General features: G+C 42.1%; 1 protein-coding gene across 2 annotated transcripts in view; it reads left to right on the top strand.

The window, feature by feature from the left end:
- Positions 1 to 768: 768 nt before the first annotated feature.
- KDM5B (lysine demethylase 5B) overlaps positions 769 to 17,570 on the top strand; it is a 53,066-nt gene continuing 36,264 nt past the window's right edge. The window contains exons 1-6 of one of the 2 annotated variants that reach the window (XM_019638031.1): positions 922 to 1,065; positions 9,635 to 9,671; positions 9,997 to 10,120; positions 13,396 to 13,473; positions 14,883 to 15,005; positions 15,810 to 15,980. In XM_019638031.1, the coding sequence (XP_019493576.1) occupies positions 1,014 to 1,065; positions 9,635 to 9,671; positions 9,997 to 10,120; positions 13,396 to 13,473; positions 14,883 to 15,005; positions 15,810 to 15,980 (585 nt within the window). In that variant the 5' untranslated portion in view covers positions 922 to 1,013. Of the gene's footprint in view, positions 1,066 to 9,634; positions 9,672 to 9,996; positions 10,121 to 13,395; positions 13,474 to 14,882; positions 15,006 to 15,809; positions 15,981 to 17,570 lie in introns of both variants that reach the window. The other variant, XM_019638032.1, reaches the window with a different exon arrangement.

Genomic DNA, 17,570 nt, shown 5'->3' with positions numbered 1-17,570 from the left:
GGACTCGCCCCCGCGGCCGCTGTGCCCACCTCGGGGCGCCGGGGCCGCGCGGCCTGCGCGGCGGTTGGACGGCCGCGACCGTTGGGAGGAGGTCCAACCGCCGTCCCCGCGGGGCCGCGTCGCCCCCGCCCCCGCCCCCGCGGCCGGTCCTCCCGGCTCCCCGAGCTCGCCCCGCGGGGACATTCGGGGCTGCTCCTCAGGACATTCGGGGATCCCTCAGGAAGCGCGGCCGGGCCTCCGCGTTCCTGGGACAAGTTTGACAACGGAGACGGACCGCGTGCCGGGAAACATCGGGCCTGCTAGTGTGGGGGCGACGGGGGGAAGGGGCGCCCCCCGCGAGGCGGGCCGGGGCCCGCTGGCTGGGGGGCCCGGGCGGGCGAGGTCACGGCGAAGGGTCCGCGCGCTTCGGCCGGGAGTCGGGCCGGGAGCGGATCGCGACGACACGCGTGGAGCGGCCCTCGCGTGGGGTGCGGCGCCCGAGACCGGGGTGGAGCGCCGCCGTGCCCGCGCATCCTGAGCCTTTTGTAGGCTCTTTTCCCCAAAGGGCGATGCGCTCCGGCCAGGCGCGGCCGCCCGCGTGTTCTCGGCCGAGGTGTGGACGGCGAGCTCCGCGGACGGGTGCGCAGCCCGGCCTCCCCCGTCCTGCGCGCCGGCGACGCGGCGGCCACCATTTTGTGGGGAGGCCGCGCACCCCGGGCCGAGGCAGGGTGGCGCTGCCCGGAGCCGCCTTTGTTCCGCACGCTCGTGTCGCGTGGGCCGCGTGGGGAGCGCCGGCCGGCGACACGGCCGCGAGCGTCGCTCCAGAAGTTGTGCCTCGCGCGGAAGGTCTTCCTGGAACAAAGGCCTCGCAGGAGCCGCGCGCGCTTTGTGTTCGAGGCCGTGTGGTGGTGGGACGCTCGCCGTGAACAAGTGGCTTCGTGCAGCTGCAACAAAGCAACAGAATCACGGCATGAAACCGTCCCCTGTAACGCCCGCGTTTCCGGAGGACTTTCGCTCGCTGTTTTTGGAATGCAATGGGCTGTGTTCGCACGGGGGCTGGGTCTGTGGGTATTTTGCTGTTAGGAGGTGAGGGTAAGAATTATAAAGCATCTCCATTTCCTTTTGTTCTTTGTATCTGATTAGTGGTACTTATAGCTGCTTTCTCAATGAGGGCCCTAGTTAGGCTTTACCTTTGAAAACGGGGGGGGGGTCCACAGATATTTGAAAATATAGTAAGATAAATGTGATAAAGAAGACTATTCAAATCCTGAGTTAAAAGTTTAAAGAGGAAAATAAACTTGTTTCAAGTTACATCAAGTTCAAGTATGTAGGATAACCAGGCTTGTTTTCTGGGCTTTTTTTTCTTGTAATTTTCAGTTAATCTGACTTCTGGTTTTGTTACCTTTAAAATACAAATTTTCATTTCCTCCTTGATGTACTTAAATATGTCTTTTTAAGGACAAATTATATTTTCCATGTCACTTTGCGGTATTTGGAGATGATTAATTTTAGGGGTATAACTAACTATTAGGGAGAAAAGAGTTGGCTGCTTTGTAAATACTTTCTTGAGCCTCCAAGTTTAATTGGAATATATTTGATGACTTGAACACCTTTCTTTGTTGCCCTAAAACATCTAACATTTGGCCATAGGTAGGCAGATTCCACAAATTTCCTCTTCGGCAGTGTCCGAAAGTCAGGTATTTAAATCAAACCCCATATGACACATTTTTTCAACTTTAACTCCTGTGGCCATTAGTTTGATCCCTTCCTGTAAAACTTCTAAGTGTGTCAATACAATTGGCATCTTGGAGTGAGCCTATTGGTTCCAGCCTTAGGAACAGGTGAGAACCTAATCCTTTCTTTGTATAATAGAGGTGTTCGTGATATGGAGCTCTTTTACTCTTTCCAGCCCATCATTCTCCCTAATTTTAGGTTTGGTTGACGTTGGCCTAACCTCTGTTTTCCCAGTTTCCTTGATGTCTGTCATGAAACTTTTCTCTAGTTGTGATACTTTGGCCACCTTAAACCCTTAACATTTGGAGAAAAGGCTTATCCTTGAGCAAAGGAAGAATTTATGATTCCTTTTAAAAATAACAGCTTTATTGAGCTGTAATTCATATACCGTCCAATTCATCAGTTTAAAGTGTGCAATTCATTAGTTTTTGGTATTTTCACAGAGTTGTATAAGCATCACCAAAGTCAGTGTTAGAACATTTTCATCACCCACAAAAGAAACCCCACATGCTCTTGTACTTTTTAAGACAAATTTAGGGCTACTCAGAGGAAAAACTTTTTTTTCCACTTGGTAGGAGGCTCAGTTAAGTCCTACAGTTCTAGTTGAGTCTGCCTTAAACAAAGCAAAATCTGACTTCATTTGTTGTAGTCTTTGTATGGGTGTTTAGTTAAACTTGACTTTGTCAGTGGTAAATTGGTCACCTTGGGAGCCACTAACATATCCATCTAGTTGTATACTTAGTAAACTAATGAACACAGTTAGTAGACTTTTAGACTAGAATGTGAGTGGTATTACACATAAATGAGGCAGCTAGAGATTCATGTCCCACCCTTACTGGAAAAATTTCCCTCCCTGGGATTGTAGTATTTGTTTTCAAACATGCAATCTAAACCTTTTTAAAGAATAAAATGAAGACAGAATTGCCTTTGAAAAGTGTTAATAAATGTTTTGTATTAAAGCTGGGGTTTGGGTTATTGTGTTATTGAGAGACACTGATAAGAGAAAGTTATTAACCCCCAATTTCATTCTTTGTCTCTGAGGTACTTAATTTTATGATGTGTTGGCCTATACGCAGTGTTTTTGGTTGATAGATTAGGAGTAAAATTATTTGTTTAATTTAGGGACAATAACAAAGTCCAGGATGTTTAGAAAACTTCAATATAGGCAGACAAAAATCTGCCAGTGAGAATTTTCTTTTAAAAAGACAAAAAATATCATTGTAAACTATTCAGTTAAAAAAAGAAAGAATCTGGTCTGTGTGCTATAAGTGGGGTCTTTTTTGTAGACTTTCATAGCTTCTCGTTGTCTTAGTGCCACACGTTAAGGTTTAACTACAGAAAAGGACAAAGGAGAGCTCATGCCCCCAAATGAAATGTGATTAGGTCCCTGGACTGAGGTCCCACGGAGCCTGCTGCGTGCCTCTTTGCAAAAGCCATTTATAGGGTTAGAACCAGTAACCTAGAAGAACTTGCTTCCTTGCACAGTCCTTTCGGTTGGTCTGTTGAGCTGGTGGTGTAATGTTTTTATTTTTTCCTAAGAGAATTTTATATTCTTTGGAGATTATGCTGCTATACCTGTTTTAAGAGCAAAAGATCATTGCCAACCTCAAAAAAAAAATTAAAATTAGGTGGAATAAACGTTGGGAACTGAAGGGCTGGCTATACTTTTCTTTCTGAATTTCTTTTAAGTTCAAGTCACTTGAAGAGAAGTCACCACGGGCATACTATAGGGAGTCCCTTTGAGATGAGTGGGTGGGTGGAGTGATACTTTGGGAAAGTATATCACTGGGCTACTGCCATTTTCTTCAGACTATTTTGAGAAACTTATTATTTAAAGATTTTATTGGGGAATTGGGGGAGGGGAACAGCATTGGGGACTCTGGGAAGGGGAACAGACAAGTTGCTGTCCTTTTGTTCTTCAGTCTAGTTGTGGAGGACGTGGCTTCACTGGCCCATGTTGGTATTGTGATCATTGCACTCTTCCCGGGTGAGGCAGATCGGTCGCTGGTCATTGGACGGCCGCTCACCGCAGCTCTTAGCAACTCACGCTGGCTGCCGGCCACTCACGGTAGCCCCACTGCAGCCTATGCCGTCAACTCACTGCAGCCCAGCTCCAGGTTGAGCTGTCATTCACCATCTTAGCTGTAGAGGGCACAGCCGTCACTGGCCCTCATGTGAGACCCGAACCTGGGCCCTGCTGCTCAGAGCTGGCGTCCCAAGCCAACTCCTAACCAATGTGCCACTCGGCCGGCCCTATTTTGAGAAACTTATAACTGGACTGAGTTGTGAGAAACTTGATTTAGACATGACAATTGTATGCAGCCTAACAAAGATTTCTTAAGCATTTTAAAAGAGAAAAGTTAAATGAGATGTTACCTTTGTACACCTCCCAAAATTCTTCCTAAAATGTTCCTTTTCTGTCATTAACTATTGTTTGAGTTCTCTGGTGAATTTGCTTTTTTATACTTCCAAGTTTATGAACCAAACTAATGAGGAAAACTACCTCCAGGGCAGTGAGACTTTTCTGTTCCTTAATTGTTAGGTGTTTGGAACAAAGATGTAGAATTGGATTTTAGTGCCTTCTTGTCAAGTCCCTTTCGTTTTTAAAGCATTCACATCTTTAACTGTAGACCATCCCACTTAAAGCATCACTACCATCCATACACCTTTAGACGTAGCCTGGAGTCACCCATCTGTTCAGCTGTTTTGTTTTTTCATCATTCATAGTTTCTTTATGGATGTAAAGACTAGTTACTTTCCTCTGCCAGAGTCATCACTTCCAGAGTGTAAATTAAAATTTTTTTTTATTATGAAACTTCAGGCGTATACATGAGCATGAAGAATATAGTCTCTTTAGCGACTTTCCTGGCTGTAAGAGAACACAAGGCAGGGGACAGCTTTGGGGTGAGAGCACTAGTAGCTGTCCCTTGTCAAGAACAGCTTAGCTTAGCTTTTGTCTTATTGGGTGTGTGAGTGACTCTGGGTACTTAGGAACAAGGTACCCAGCCTTCAGTGAGTGATGGTCACTTTGTCCAGGTTGCATCTCAGTTTTGTTGGAACCTGTGTAGACAGAAACTTTAACATCTTCAGGCCAACTCTTGGCACATAGAAGTTTGGTGGTGGACGGAGGGTATTCTCCGTTCTTTCTGCTCTTTGTCCGTTTTCCTATCTGCCAGACTTTCTGTCAGCAACACAGAGCTGGGAGTCAGGAGTCACCAAGAAATAGAATGAAGCCCATTTCTGGAAAGGAGTTTCACGGAAATGAGAAGGAAAAGACCCTAATGAGCTGTTGGTCAGGTTGTTCAGTTCACTTTCCTGTGAAGAATATTGCTTTGACTTTCAGCCTTGACTGTGCAGTTTTTGTCTCAGCAGACGTGCTACTTAACGTTTATGTGGTATCAGATATACAAAATGAGCAATTTAAAAGCCAGGTCATTGAAAAATACTTTCTATCAATAACCCCTTACAGTCAAAGTCCCCCCCCCCTCCCCTCATAATAAACTTCCTTTCTCATATGGGAGACCAGTTAAACACTACCAGGCAGAAGATCACATAATGAGTGAGTTTTTAGAACTTGTTGATTCCGCTTCACTCGGCAATCTGTTTTACAACAGATGTAAAATTTAAGGACTATTTTGCAGGGGGAAAAAAAAAAAGCTTTATCTAGAGTATGTGAATTTTTATGATTACTTTTCAAAAGTTAGTTCCTCTATTATGTAAAAGAAGGAGTCAGTGTTTCTAGATTTTTGAAAAATAAGCGGGTAGTGTCTAGGATCTAATTCCATTGTGACCTTGGACAAAGTCATTTTTCTCTGATGCATGCCTTCTCATCTGCTATAAGGGGATCTGACACTGACCTAGGGCTGCTGTCCAGATTCATTAATTGATGGCTTACAAGGATCTTAAATCCCAAAGCTTATTTGTTCACTGTGAAGAAGAGTCTGGGGACTGATTTAGTGAGATGAGTTAGCGCCAAATACGCGTCCCTCATTTTCGCCTACAGTGAAGGGATGTCAAAAAAGTGAAACTTGAAAATAAAAGCCTCCCCAGCATCAAAACTAGAATATACAGGGGCCGGCCGAGTGGCGCGATGGTTAAGAACTCGCTTGGGATGCCAGAGGGCCCCGGTTCGGATCCCACATATGAGGGCCAGTGACACTGCCCTCCACAGCTAAGATGCTGAACAACAGCTCAACCTGGAGCTGGGCTGCCGTGAGTCGCCGGCGACGGCGTAGGCTGCAGCCCCTGTGGCAGTGGGTTGCCATGGGCTACCGTGTGTAGCCAGCAGCCATCGTGAGCGGCCAGCAGCCAGCGTGAGCGGCCAGCAGCCGCAGTGAGCGGCCGTCCAGAAGCCGGCGACTAATCTGCCTCGCCCGGGAAGAGCGCAATGATGGTGCCAACTTGGGCCAGTGAAGCAACGTCCTCCACAACTAGACTGAAGAACAAAAAATGACAGCAACTTGTCTGTTCCCCTTCCCCGAATTCCCCAGCACGGTTCCCATTCCCCCAATTCCTCCAATAAAAAAAAAAAATCTTAAAAAACAAACAAACAAACAAAAACACACACACACACACACACACACAAAAAAAAACCTAGAATATACAGAATGTAATTCTTCTGTTGGTTTAGGTGAAACATTTCTGTACCTGGAATTTTAAACAAATTAGCGGGATAAAACATTTTTTTCAGGTAGAGCTGTTGTTATAAATTATTTCAGAAAATTTATATGTTCACATGTGTTATGTGTATCTTGTGTAGTGTGCGTACACAGGCAGAAGTGTTTAACTTGGTGCTGAGAAGTGTTCAAGATTATTTTCATTTCCCTCAGTGGCATGGCTATGATGCCGTGGAAGTCGTGCAGTTGGGGGGCGTTATGTCTTACCTAACAGTTTAAATCATCCCAATTCTTGCCTGAGAGGAGGGTAAATAGACTGAGTTTTTAATATTCTACGATTATCTTACTTGTAAAGTGGGGGGGGGTGTGTGAAGAGGTGGCAGGGGCAGTGCTTGCCTCGACCCTCAGAACACAGCCAGATTATGTTTCCTTCTTTATTATTAGGCAAACTTTTACAAAAGGAAAGGTAATTAGAACTCCTATGTAATCATACAGACCTGGATTTGCAAATGTTTTGTTCAAGTACATCTTCTATTACTGGGCCTCATAACGTTACCTTTTAGGTGAACCCATATATGCTGTATTTCCAATAGTGTGGTTTTTTGTTTTTGTCTTGCATCAAGCAGTTTACTCAATAGTGCTTTCTAGATGTATTAAAACCCTCTCTAATGTGTGTCGACCAAGTTTTACATCTTTTACATGTCGAGTATTTTAGTTGTGAGAATGGAGCTAGGCTAAGATTTCTGTGGCCGTACGCAGATTTTTGTGCATTCCTGTGTTAATTCTTGCCATTTCACTGGCTTGACCAAATTGTAATGTTCAGAGAACTAAAGTCTAAAACCTAGTGTGTTTTGAACACGTGGTTGGAGCTTTTATTACACACATACTCCTATGAGGCATAGACATACTCCAGACTCCTGATACCAAACCATTACCATTTCACTCCAATTGCGTAACTCCAGAAGCAAAGAACAAATCCCTATCAAAGCCACATAACTGCAAGGTCTTTAAGGCAAGATCCTCCCAGTTTTCTGTGTGGCTGTACCTACTCATCACTGGGTAATATTAAGCCAGATGGTAACATCTTATCCTGGCCAGCTCTAACTTGGAGGGAAGTGATGGGCGATCAGGATCTCTTAGGAGTTGTACTCTGGTAGCTTCTTATTTGTGGGTCAAGGGGCGAGGGGATGGAGATGAGAGGGAGGTGTATAAAGAGAATTTTTGGAGTATAACGTTCATTTTGTAAGATTCCAGGTATTCCAAGCTTTTTTCTCCCAGAGAGGCTCCTATCCAACATTACGATGCACATACTAATGTTGAGAACAACCACCAGATTTTCCAGTGGGAGCCTGGCATCAGGTATTTCTGGAGAGTATGGGGTTGGGGTTTAGAAAATGGTGCTTGATGGCAGCCCCATTCTTCAGGGTTCATCAGTAACTACTCTTTTTTCACTTCTAACCTTGTGGCTTTTTCTATCTTCCACTTGTAAAGTGTATCTTTTTCTTACATAATAACTGCTCCTCAAGACTCTTCGAGGCGGACAGGATTTTAGAATTTGCTTTAGGATCCAAGATAATTTGGTTTTGAAGGTTGGTATTAGCCCTCTAGAAATGAAAACTTGAGGAGAGTAGAGATTTCATGGAAACAATACTAGAGTAGAAATCAAAACATTTGGCTTCTGGTATGTGTTCTATTTTTGTTGCTAAGGTAGGACAATTTTATAGGTAAACTGCTGAGAGGAGTTATCTAAGGTGACTTACCTAAAGTGACACAGCTTTTAAAGGACAGATTGAGGAATTCCTACCCATGGCGTTTTACTTCCAAGCACAGTGTTCTTCCTTCTGATATGCGGTGATTCCCTTCACAGACCCCAGAAGGTACCTGGCTTCTGTCATCTCCTGCACAGGCTTGTGGGGGAGGAGAGTGGTTTTCCCTCGCTTCCTTCTGGTCATCCAAACAGCTGCAGGGAAATCCATGTGGACAGTGAGGTGCACATGTAGGATATCAGCGTACCATTTTCTTTTGTCTCTTGTACTATTTGTCACGTTTATCATATTTTAAATGAGTCCTGTACACTCATTCTTTTAGTTTATCAGTATATGTGAGTCTAGTCGGTTCACACTCTGTTGGTCGGCTCATTTGCATGGAAACTCCTGGCTCATCAGTTTCACTGACCACTGGGAGCCCAGCGGTTTGGACCGCAAGTGCCTCCTCTGGTCATTCTAAAGCTCAGCTGGGTTTGAAAACTGCTGGTGTAGATTATTCCCTGATGAGGTTTAGGCAGCGGGTTAACATAAGGAATTCTCTTACCTGTTGATTTCTAATTAATAGAAATTCTCCACTCTGCTACAGGAAATTAGGGAGTGAGTCCTTTTTTCTCAGCTCTGTTAAGTGAAGAAATGAACGGGGTGATTGGGGGTTGGTTGTAGGTTCAGTTCAGAACATTTATTGGTATGTCAGTAAGTGCCAGGTATTGCATTAATATTCTAGGGTTTTAGAAATGAATTAAAGGGCCAGCCAAGTGGCGCATTGGTTAAGAGTTGGCTGGGGACTCCAGCTCTGAGCAGCAGGGCCCCGGTTCAGATCCCACATGAGGGCCGGTGACGCTGTGCCCTCTACAGCTAAGATGATGAACAACAGCTCGACCTGGAGCTGGGCTGCCGTGGGTTGCTGGTGACGGCGTAGGCTGCAGTGGAGGTGGAGCTGCAGTGGGCTGCCATAAACTACCGTGAGTGGCCGGCAGCTGGCGTGATCTGCCAAGAGCCACCGTGAGCGGCCATCCAATGGCCCAGCGACCGATCTGCCTCACCTGGGAAGAGCGCAATGATAATACCAACATGAGCCGGTGAAGCGATGTCCTCCACAACTAGACTGAAGTCAACTTGTCTGTTCCCCTTCCCCAATTCCCCAATGTTGTCCCCCTCCCACAATCCCCCAATAAAACCTTTAAAAAAAGAAAAAGAAATAAACAGCTTTGAGTTAAAAGAGCTCAGTCTACTGGTGAGAGATCTGCGGCTGGACCGTATGGTGTGCATGTGAGTGGTAGGGACTGCATGTGGGGACTGAACACATCAGGGTTGGGGTGTGGAGGTGTGTGGAGTGTGAGAGACGGGCTGCCTGGAATGCCTGGGAACACTTTGGGTTAGGGAGGAAATAGGATCAAGATAGAACCCCAGAAACACCACATGTAAGTTGGAGGCGGCCGGAAGTGTGCTGGGAAGCCAAGGAGGAAGCAGGTTTGGCGAGTGTCAGTATTTCAGACTTAACATGATTTCATGATGATGGTTTTCTTGTCTCAACTCTAGACACAGCTGCAAAACCCTTTATGGCAGACCTGAAAAAGTAGGTAATCGAAGAATTTTTTACGGTGTGTGTCCCATTGATTTCAGACAGACATTCAAATGAGCACCAGTTTTACTAGGCTGAAACTTCCTCATACTTTAATTTAGGTTAAAGTGGGTTATCTTTTAAATCAAATCGATCATTAAATGTGGCAGTAAAAGTGAAAGTAAGAAGGTAGTTGATAGAGCTGTCTCTGCACAGCATGGTCTGAGATATATCAGGATGCGTTTATTTTGAGGTCTTGGGAAATAAGACCCATTTATATTTCTCTACCATCCTAAACCGAGCATGCCTGTGTGTTAGTCCATCCTTTTCTTTCATACAGGAGACCTAGCCTTGACGCAGGTCAAAACCGCCGAGCATCGAATCGATGTGCAGGTTGCCCTTGTATAAACACGAAGGTTCTGGCAGCGGGAGAAACGGAGCAGCCTTCAGCAATCCGAGTTCAGGTTCAAGCTCAGTCTTTCCTTCAGATAAGGCTTTTAGGGGTCATACATGGTCCCAAACCATTTCTGCTTAGTTGAAATAGCTTCATTGCAGAAGGACTAATAGCTGTTAAGTATTTGCACCTAGTGAAATGTACGACTGGCTTACTAGTTAGGTTTGCTTTGTTTTTAGTACAATTGCAAATGTGTCTTTTGATGGGACATCAAGCAAGATTTTGCAGTCTTTTAATATCTTTGAGGGTCAGGCTGATTTTTTAGTGTCACTACTGTCCCTTTTATGACGTTGATTTTGAATGTCCAGGAGTGACCAGCTTCTCAAGTACTGAAGTAGACAGAGCATGTGTTTACAGATCTGATGAGGCCTTCAAGTTAGGGTGTGGGGTGTTTGATTTCCCTGTCCTCGGTGCTCAGGTAGGTTTGGGTGTTGCTGAGGGAGGTTGAGTGGGCAGAGTCCAACCTCTTTCCTAAACCCCTTTACCTGACAGACATCGTTTTTGTAATCTTTCTGAAGTATGTAATCTTTTCTTAACCTTCACAGCCTCCGTTTTCTACCAGAAATTGTCTTTTTTCCACTGGGATCCTAAGTGTAAAAGAAAACAGAAAACTACTTATTAAATGATTTCCTTGTGGGAAAAACTGGCAGTGTAGCTATTTGATCATAACATGGCTTGGTGTAGGCATATTGAAGGAATATTTGCAACAGTTAACGATTGCTTTAGGGGAGCAAACTCTGAAATTGCTTCTGGTCCCATTCAGTGACTTTATTAGTAGAGGCCAAAAGTTTTGGTTAGGTTACATGGTATCCCTCTTAGATACTTAAAAGTATCAAACCAAAAACTATCACAGTGTTTCTAAGTGAAGATTTTCATTGTTTATTTGGCTACTTAATTTGAGGATTATTTTCCTGTTTCAAAATTTTCACTTCTTAGAGGCCTTGCTAGGATCTCTTCTCTTCTTTAAATGGCACCCTACCCCCCACCATGTAAAATCCCAGCCCAGTGAGGTCAGACTTTGTCAAGGAGATCTTAGTTCTAATACAACAGTGTGCATTGCAAATAATATGTAATTCTTTTATTGGAGTAAAATTTGGCAGCAGAGAACTGAAGGACATTTACCTGTTTTCTCTCATGCCTCTCAGAAGAGGCAAAGTTTTCACTGATAGGAGTTTAATGAAGGAAAGATCTGAAACAGTTTCTTTAGTTTTTAAACATATTATACCCACTGTGTGAACTTCCTTAGTGACAGACATGTACTGTCTGTCACTTCATTTTTAGGATGCTTCGTTTTTAGGATTCATTTTATTTTTAAAAGCTTCTGGCTAAAATAAGATAAATTATGTAATACCCAGAGAGACATGCATCTACATACATACATACATACAAAGACACAGCTCATCGTAGTTCGTAAGACTTTAATATATAGACTTAATGGAATTCATTTTTATATCATTGTGTTTTGGGATTAGAAGGCATATTTGATTAATCAGGTACTGCCATTATGTATTACCCATAAGTCTTAGCTTATAAAATTTTCAGGCCATTTGGACAGTATTTGATCATTTACTTGGGTATTCTGGCATGCTGTCTTTGATAAGTTTTTGGTCTAACCTTCAACCCGGATCATTTCGTTTTAGAAAGCCTACAGCTTTGTAGTGTTAGAGCGCAGCGCTCTGGGCAGCAGAGTCTTCTGTTAGCTTGCCATAGAGTATCAAGAAGCATGTCATTTCCTCCTATTGCGCGGTATCTTGTACAGCTAAACATTGCTTTCTATATCTTTAGTCACGCAGCCCAACAAAAATCAATGACTTGCATCTCCTTGACCCAGGCTGAAGTGTAGTAGGTAGTATTTTTAAATTTATTAACAAAGTATACCCTGTCTTTAACTGTCATTTAAACATTAGCCATAGCCTGTGTCGAAGAGGCTATAGCTATGACAGCATAAACACTAGAAGACCTTATCAGTAATTGCCTTCTTAAACAGTTAATAGTGCCATTACTATTATTTTTTTCTTTTTGGTGCAGTAAATGGCTTTGTACAAATTAGTAATCTGCTTTTTCCCTTTTTAAATTATGGTAAAATGTAATGTACTTTTGAACATATTTTATCAGGCATTGTTAGTTGGCCATTTTTTACTTCAGTCTTGCTATCACTAAAACAAAGCCTTGTTTTACTTTTAAACTAAAAGCAATCAGTAATGATAAATTGCAACAATATAGATCTGAAATAAAGATACCCTCTTTCCCCCTTTCTGTTATGAATATGTCTAAAATTTACATATTTGTAATACTGTTAACATGATTGTACGTATTTAGTTTTTTTAATCATCCAGGCTTGGTCTCTTTTCATTTGGGATGCCTACATCTTTTTTCCTTTATTACAGCTGCAGAGCAGTTTCTTGTTATTTATAGATGTATCAACATTTATTTAGCTTATTTTCCACTGATAGATATTAATTAAGGTCAGACAATTCTGTAGTGAATTTTCTTGTGCCTGTATCTTGGTGTTGTGCCTGGTGATAAATATTTGTAAATTCCTACCAGAGGAATTGGCTGGGTTAGTGGGTCTTTAAAAAATATGATGCTTTCTAATTGCCCTCAGAAAAAAACGGTGTTCTAATCATCAGCATACATATCTCCTACCATATTGCAGTGCTGGTGTTATATGTATATTTTTAGTATTTGCTAATCTGGTAGGTAAAAGTAAGGGGATCTTTATATTATAGTTCTTGAATTTTGAGCGAAGCTGGACACCAAAAATTTTATGATTGGCCATTTTTTCCTTCTATTTATACAGTTTGCTCATTTCTCTGTAAATTATTAGTCTTTTTCTTATTTATTGGTATTAGCTTTCTGTAAATCTGGCATTTTAAAATGCTGTATAATATTCAGTGTTGTTATAATGCCATAATAACCATATCTACTATAATAATATATATGTAGTTTATAGAGAATTTGACGTTGGTATAGCTATTTTGTAAAAAGAGAGAGACTTCTGGCCAGAGGAATCGGTCTTTCTCTTAAGTCAATGATTCTTCAACAGAGGCCAAGGCTCAGCGATGGGAGGGGGGAATGCAGGATGTGTCACTGCTTTGGGGAAGGTTCATCATACACGTTCGGCTGTGCTGGTGGGGAAGGTTGGGAACTACAGCGCCATGCTCTGTTTTGTTTGACTGGTTAGCGATAACATGATTAGTGTAACCCAGGGTTTTAATTTTAAAGCAGTTTTAAAAACATCAGAATTACAAATTCTTCTGATAAAAGTCTTTGATTTTTCCCTAGGATTGGCAGCCACCATTTGCGTGTGACGTTGACAAGCTTCATTTTACCCCACGTATCCAGAGGCTGAATGAATTGGAGGTAATGTCCTAACTACTGTTCTGGTTGCCCGTACCCCAGAGGGGCCTTCTGTGAAGAGGAACCACCACCAGTCCAGTAGTGGGTGTTAGCGAAGCTAAGATATGGCCAATAATTGATAATCACAGTAAAGCAGATGGCAGTAAGGCCTTTGCAGCAAACCCAGTTTCTTTAAAAATGCTGATTTTTGTCACTCATTATTGGCTCATTCATTCATTCATTCAAATCCTTCCAAGTTTAGGTGACAAGCACTAGGATTTGGGTTCTAAAAGGGATGTACTGTGAGATCTGTCTAAAGGAAAAGATTCTTCAGCTCTGATTTTCTTCCAAGTATTACATATATCTTCATTTAGATTTAATAATGCTTTAGTTTCCCAAGGAGGAGTGAGGATGCAGGGCTTGTCTTTCCAGCCCCTTGCGCTGCTGCACCCCTAAAGTGCAGGGGTGAGGTTTCAGCATTGCTAGCATCGAGGTAGTTCATTTATGACAACGTTTGCTAATCTGATTTTCATATCGGACCAAGCCATATTTTGTTTTTCTATACTAAGAGATCACTCTTAAATGGAACATCTGTGGACAGTGGTAGTAGCAGCTAGTATATGTGTTTTCAAGTTGAGCTTGAAAGATAAGAGATGGCACTAACTTTAAGGTCTTGGAATGTGGTTGGGAGTGTCTGAGCATTGATCCCAGTTTTGGTCTTGTGCAGGTTAAAACTTCTAGAACTGTCCAACTAACGTTTTATAAGGAAAGGAAAAGGACAAGTTTTTAAATGACTTGTAGACAACAGTAACCACCTGGTAAAGGAGTAACATTTAAGGAAGTTTCCCTGGTTTTCTGTTAACTTTAAGTTATCAGGACATTAAAATTGATCTAGAATCCCCATCGTCAACCTGTTATTTATTTATTTATTTATTTTATTATTAGTTTCAGGTGTACAGAACAATGCAATAGTTATCCTTTTCACCCCTCAAAAGAAACAACCTCCCTCCCCTATGTCAACCTGTTTTTGGATTTGTGTTTGAGCAGATGTGAGCATCTGTGCTTTGAAAGAACCGGCCTGTCATGTACCTAGATTGTAAAAGACCAGAGGCTATACAGAAGCTTACTTGTCATAGTGTCTTAATCGGTAACAACGGTGGGCTCATAGCACTCCATAAATGCCCGTAAATGCAGCACCTGCCCGAGGGCCCGCTTACGTTGTGGGAGGGAGGGTTTGCCTGGCACATGGTAAGGGTGGGATTAAGTGGGAGTTAATGTATAATTATTTAACCAGTTTTATTTTGTATATTTTGGGCAGTTTCTCTGGAATTTAAAACTGGTATTGCACTTAAATATAAACCACATGCACAGGTAAAAGGCATGAGCTTTAAAAGAAGCTGGGTAAAATTAAACCTCTGGTCTTTGTCATTTAGGCTCAAACTCGTGTAAAATTGAATTTCCTGGACCAGATTGCAAAGTACTGGGAGTTACAGGGAAGTACTCTGAAAATCCCACATGTGGAAAGAAAGATCTTGGACTTGTTTCAGCTTAATAAGGTAAAAGGCTAATGACCATCCTCTCTCATTTAATAATTGTTCTGCATGAATATGCCATTGACTGCATGAATGTGATTCCTTGCCTTAAAAAAAAGCAAAAAACAAACCTTAATTGTTTTACATATGTAAATGAAATTCTTTATTCAGTTTAGTGATTGATTTGGCTCTACTTGTCAAGTCTGAAAGTCTTTATCTTATGACATATTTTTCTGCCGCCTGTTTTTGTTTTTTTTGTTGATGTTGGGGTTTTTTTTGGGGAGGGGGTTGTCATTTTTGAACATTGCAATAGTCCTGTAAGATACTCCTTTCTGTGTTATTGCAGATAAGACAGCTGAGGCTCAGGGAGAAAACTGACCACGCTAAAAAGGCTGTGTCACAATTCAGTACTTTATCTTAGGTTCCCTTCAGTCTAAAGCCTGTATTCTTTCCTCCAAGCACGCTGCTACCCTTTGTACTCCTTAGTTTGGGGAGATTTTTAAGGTTAACTGAGTTGGGCCCTTTTTTATTAGAGATGTGATTGTTAATCCAGTTCTTCTTCCCAGAAAATCTTGACTACTTTGGGAATCTGAGAAGCAGCTTTTGCAGGTATAATATGTTTATGGGCTGTGCTGTCAAAAGCAATGTTTTGATATTCTAGACCAGTAATAATAGTGCATATATGTTTTCTTTTGGCTTTGAAAATTTATTTTTAAAGGATTGCCTCAGCCAAGAACATTTTGTGCTTGGAGTCATACCTAGGCATGAGGGAATTAGATGTGGTTTCCATATAGGTGTTTCTAATTTTTTTTGAATTTTATTTAACAGTTAGTTGCAGAAGAAGGTGGATTTGCAGTTGTTTGCAAGGATAGAAAATGGACCAAAATTGCCACCAAGATGGGGTTTGCTCCTGGCAAAGCTGTGGGCTCCCACATCAGAGGACATTACGAGCGTATTCTCAACCCCTACAACCTGTTCCTGTCTGGAGATAGTTTGAGGGTGAGTCTTGGAGCGAGCCTTAACCTGTCCTGTTTCACTGCTTATTGACACATTGTCTTCAGGGCGCATGAGAAGGTCTTGATTATGTGTGTGGAAGATACTGTTTATAAGACTTTGTTTTGTGAATTTTTCTTCCAGTGTTTTTGTTCTGTTTTGAGAGCAACCAAACTTAGAAGTTTGTTTTTGGAATGAAGAAGGTAGGTTGTAGAGGAAATACCCTTTTGCTGTCAGAAGCTGAAATCGGTGTTAACATCACTACAGATGTTTCTTCCTTATAACTCAGAATTGATTATTATCTGTTTGTTCTGGCTTATGCTTTTGCATTCACCAAGTGTATTCCTTGTTGTCACGTGACCGTACAACATGAAATACGTGGCCTACCTGTTCTCTTTTTGCCTTGCTGAGATCTCCAAGGCGATTTTCAGATCGAATGTTGATAATTGGTAAAAGGTAGGGGATTTAATAATACAGGATAGCTAATGGATCCTTCTTGTAATAGTTCCTGTGTAGCCATGCTTGTTTTCTTACACAGATGGTATTTCCAAATTATTCAGATAAAAACTATTGTTCTAATTAAAGTAAAACAATATTATAAAAACTTAATTTTCAGGGCCCTGGTGGAAACAAAAGAATGTCATAATTCATTCATACCCTTTGAGTTAATCTTAGAGCATTGAGCCCTCTAATGTTAAGAATTTTGTTACTGTGCTGTAGAGAGGTAGGAAGATAATGCTGTATGTTCAGGAATCAATTACTAATAAAAATTGTCTTGATGCACACATACCACCGTAGTGCTTAAATGCGCCACTCTTCATAGTGTTCTTCCCTCCCTTCTTGATTCTAGGTGAGCTTTTTTTTCAGCCTAGAAGAACATGCCCAATCTAATATTGAGGAAGTTGTTTTTTGTTTTTTGGTTTTTTTAAGCTGAGCCATTGGCAGCTCAGCAGCAGCTCAGCTTGGGCCGGGAATTGAACCGGCGACCGTGTTACTCAGAGCTCGCACTCTTGAGCGAGCTCTGAACAAACTGAGCCACTCGGCCGGCCCAAGGAAGTTGTTTTTTTTTAATGTACATTATGTGAGTGTTTTGTGAACCCATGGATGAAATTGTTCAGAACATTATATGTGGAACCTTTATGCCTCTGTTTTGTAGTCAGATCTCCATACAGTAGCCCACAATAGATTTTCTCCTAATTAACCTTCTCACCTCAGTGTGGAGGTTACAGTGAACAGGGAAAAGAGTCTGCCTGCTTTTGGGATACAACCTTCTAGAAACATCTCATCTATGTACTTACAGAGGCAGTGCAGTTTCATAGTTGAAAAGCACATAAGCATTTATACAATCAGCCTGAAAGGAATCAGTATTGAAAAGATACCCTTTGTAAACATTATGTCCACAACACAGTTGACTATCTTTTGAGGGGCCTACTATGTGCCAAGTATCTTCTAGTCACTGACACATTCATTGTAGAAAGTTTAAAACAAAGTATGATGAGAAAAATCACTGCTAATGCTCTCCCCTGTTTTTTCCCCCCAAGGCTTTTTTATTGCACATGCATACAAATTGAGAGTGAGTGTATCCTTCATATACAT

Source organism: Hipposideros armiger, unplaced genomic scaffold (genome assembly GCF_001890085.2).
Source record: "Hipposideros armiger isolate ML-2016 unplaced genomic scaffold, ASM189008v1 scaffold_37, whole genome shotgun sequence".
NCBI lineage: Eukaryota > Metazoa > Chordata > Mammalia > Chiroptera > Hipposideridae > Hipposideros > Hipposideros armiger.
This window is presented reverse-complemented; position numbering and strand designations above follow the sequence as displayed.